This window comes from Ananas comosus, linkage group 12 (genome assembly GCF_001540865.1).
Source record: "Ananas comosus cultivar F153 linkage group 12, ASM154086v1, whole genome shotgun sequence".
Taxonomy (NCBI): Eukaryota; Viridiplantae; Streptophyta; class Magnoliopsida; order Poales; family Bromeliaceae; genus Ananas; species Ananas comosus.
In genome coordinates, this window is record NC_033632.1 from 10,446,446 (window position 1) to 10,449,989 (window position 3,544).

At 32.1% G+C, this 3,544-nt stretch overlaps 1 protein-coding gene across 1 annotated transcript; it reads left to right on the plus strand.

Annotated features, from left to right (window-relative positions):
• Nucleotides 2,486–3,342, plus strand: LOC109718667 (RING-H2 finger protein ATL14-like). The gene has a single exon (XM_020245007.1). It carries the CDS (start codon nucleotides 2,713–2,715, stop codon nucleotides 3,175–3,177), a length of 465 nt encoding a protein of 154 aa, XP_020100596.1. The 5' UTR covers nucleotides 2,486–2,712; the 3' UTR covers nucleotides 3,178–3,342.

Genomic DNA, 3,544 nt, shown 5'->3' on the forward strand with positions numbered 1-3,544 from the left:
CTCATTCACTAATTAAGGTTAAATATTTTACTCATGATTAATTATATTTTTCTGACGGATCCTAACCGTTGTGATATATTTGAAAACGACAGAAATTTTGTAGGGATAAAAAAATAAAAGTTGAACATTATAGGAATATATCTGCTATTTGATATATTTATAAAAAGCTGAATGCAATCTACCCCAAAAAAAAAAATAAAAATGCTTTGTGAGCATCTCAACTACTGGTATTTTGAAACTGGTCCATCAACTTTGCAATGTTTTCTTCATAAAATTTGTCTATGTAACTTACTCGAGTTATAACCCAGTTTGATCTAATTACCTAATTTTTAATAGTTTTAATTTTGTTGTATAAGTTTTTAAATTTATTTGGTCAGAATAATAATAATAATAATAATAATAATAATAATAATAATGTCTTACACTTCATGATTTAGTTGTTTGTTTGTTTTAACAAGTTATGATTAAAAACTTACCGTCTCTAGAGCAAGTGGCAAAGGGCTTGGTGATTGGTACCCGAGGTCCCAAACTCGAATCCTAATTGATTCACATTTTCAGCTAAGTTTATTTCTAAATGAAATAAGTTTGATTAAAAAACTAGCGTAGCAAAGTTGCAGTGTATTTTGGTATACACTTGCAGTTATCAAAATTAAAGTTAAATCATAATTTAATTAGAAAAAAATACAACTTTTAGAATTGAGCTTATGTTTGAAGACCCAATGAGTTATCACTGCTAGTAAGCCGGGTTATTATATTTGGTATATATCAGAGCTAGTTCACTTGTTTGAAGACCCAATGAGTTATCACTGCTAGTAAGCCGGGTTATTATATTTGGTATATATCAGAGCTAGTTCACCTGTTTGAAGACCCAAAGAGTTATCACTGCTAGTAAGCCGGGTTATTATATTTGGTATCAGAGTCGGTTCACCAGCCGAAAGTGTAAAATAAATTTTAGCTAAGGCAAAGTCGGAATGACAGGCTAAACCATAGTCGGTGAATAACAGGTTAAATCAGAATCAGAATGGCAAGACTAACGAGACGAGTCTCACATCACCGGATGATTTTGAACTTCGTGTGTATTTAGGGCTGACGAGAACGTCAAAACCTAAACGGGGGAGCCTGTGACACCCAATAGTCCCACATCGGATGTTAATGAGATTGTCATTGCGTATATATAAGCAAACTTCATCCTAATAATAATAACTGAGTTTAAATATTTTGGACGAGAGGTTTATAAAATCTTTTGTACTAATAAATTTTTAGCAATTATATTTATCACACTATTTAATCAACTATCCATTGTAATACTATTCAACGGCCAAAGAGGCTAACCAATTAAGTCAATCCAAGAATCCGTGCCCTTTACTTCGAGACGTGATGCTGGCCACCGTATGCGCACGGTATTGCGTGTCGAGTACGATTTAATTTTTAAAATTTTTGTACTGGACTTTTAATATTAATAAAAAGAAAAAACTTTAAATACCCATATAGTTTCACATTTTCTTACTTTACTACCATATGATTTAAAGTGTATCAAGTTAGTACCCTATAGTTTCGTACTTTTTTAATTTAGTACCCTATAGTTTCAAGTGTATTAAGTTAGTATCATATTGTTTCAATTTTTTCTTTTTATTATCCATTTCGGGGTATATAATTTAACGAAATATTAAATCATAGGGTATTAAAGTAAGAAAGTGCGAAACCACATAATACTAACTTGATACACTTGAAACCACAGGATAATAAAGTAAGAAAGTGTGAAATCACATGGTACTAATTTGATACACTTTAAATTACAGAATATTAAAGTGAAAAAGTGCGAAACTACATGGGAGTATTTGAAGTTTTTTCTAATAAAAATTTTTACTTCGCCTTTACGGGAGAACGTTAATTGGTGACCAAATTATATAAATATTAGCATATATATTTTTTTGCATTATTTTTTTCGAAGCTATTTTTTTTTTTCTGTTTTTCCATTAGAATTTTAAAACTAGTCCCTTAACTTTATGTATTTATTTTTAAAATTTATTTACAAAACTTACTCAAATTACAGCCAAAATTAATTTAATTATATATTTTTAATATTTTTAGTTTTACTATCTATTTTTTTTTTTTAATCAGAATTATATTATAGTTCTTTCACTTCAAAATTCAGTAGTCTACTTTTTTAACAAGCTAAAATCGGAAAGTATAAAGGTTAAATAGTCGAATTATAAATAGATCATAAGTTAAATAATTTTTATTTACAAAATATATTAGCTTACTATTTTAATCTATGCGGTGGTAAAAGGACAAAAGCCTGAATCAGCGTACACCTTGAAAAACAGAAGAAGAAACCAAAAGTTATGGGCTTTTCAAAAAGGGCTCATTATTGGGGGGTCTCTTCTTAAGATCTTTACATAAAAAAAAAAAAAATAAACAAAATAATATTAAAGAGAGTACAAAAAAAAAAAAAAAAAAAAAAAAAATGTATATACCTCCACACTTTTCACACCCGCTTTTCCCTTACTTCCACTTCTCCTTTTTATTCTCTACTCTTTCTAAATCCTAAGCTCTCTTTTGTGCTCTTCTTTAGAGCCATGGTGATTTCCTATTAAAATAGGAGGAGAGAAAAATAAAAAAAAAAAAAAAAAAAAAAAAACCATATAAGAGAAGCAGAAAAAGCTCAAGTGATTAGTGCTGCTGCCCCAAGAAGTGCTTCTCCCTCTAGCAATGGCTTTGGTGCTATTTGGAGTCGCCGCGCGAATAATGGTTGTTTCTTCTATCATCACCGCCGCGGTCCCGCTCGCCGCCGTCGGCGTCTTGGTGGTGCTCCAGGCCCTCACCGTCTGCCGCGCCTTCAAGGGGCTGCTGCGAACCGCCTCGACGATCGAGAGTCGCGGCGGCAGAAGCCACGAGAGGTTATCTTCAGAGGAGCTGGAGAGACTCCCTCGCTTTAACTTCTGCCAAGTAGAAAATATAAAAGAAAGTGTTCTTACCAACTGTACTATTTGTCTAGACGTCTTTCAAATAGGCGATAGCTGCAAATTGTTGCCGTCGTGTGGGCATAGCTTTCACACGCATTGCGTGGATAACTGGCTGCTGATGAATCCGATTTGCCCGCTTTGTCGAACCTCCATCGCTGCGGCCGCCGCCGATCACCGGAGTACAGCTTCTGCTGTACAAATAGGTATTTGAAAGTACAAAAACTCTGATTAATACATAGTTTACAATTTTAGCTTTAATAGTAAGGTAAATAAGAGTCTCAAATTTTTGTATTTTAGATCTTAGAAAGAGATAAATAAGAAAGAAACTTATTGTAATTTGTGAGTTTCTTATTAAATTGTTCGACTTTTTAAAGTAGAGTGGTTCTTCGTTTCTTGTAGCTTTTTTTTTATTAAAAAGATAAAAATTAAAGTTGGTTGGTGTAAATTTGATTAATTTATTTAGGTTATATACAAATTTAAGAGCAATGCTCCTATACACCAAAAAGATCTTAACCATTAAAATTTTTTAAATGGACGGTCAAGATGCATTTCTTAAAAGAGGATGACCGGTATTTGAT

Excerpts from the sequence above, each read along its gene's own strand:
- LOC109718667 (XM_020245007.1), top strand. The coding sequence starts at position 2,713 with ATGGCTTTGGTGCTATTTGGAGTCGCCGCGCGAATAATGGTTGTTTCT.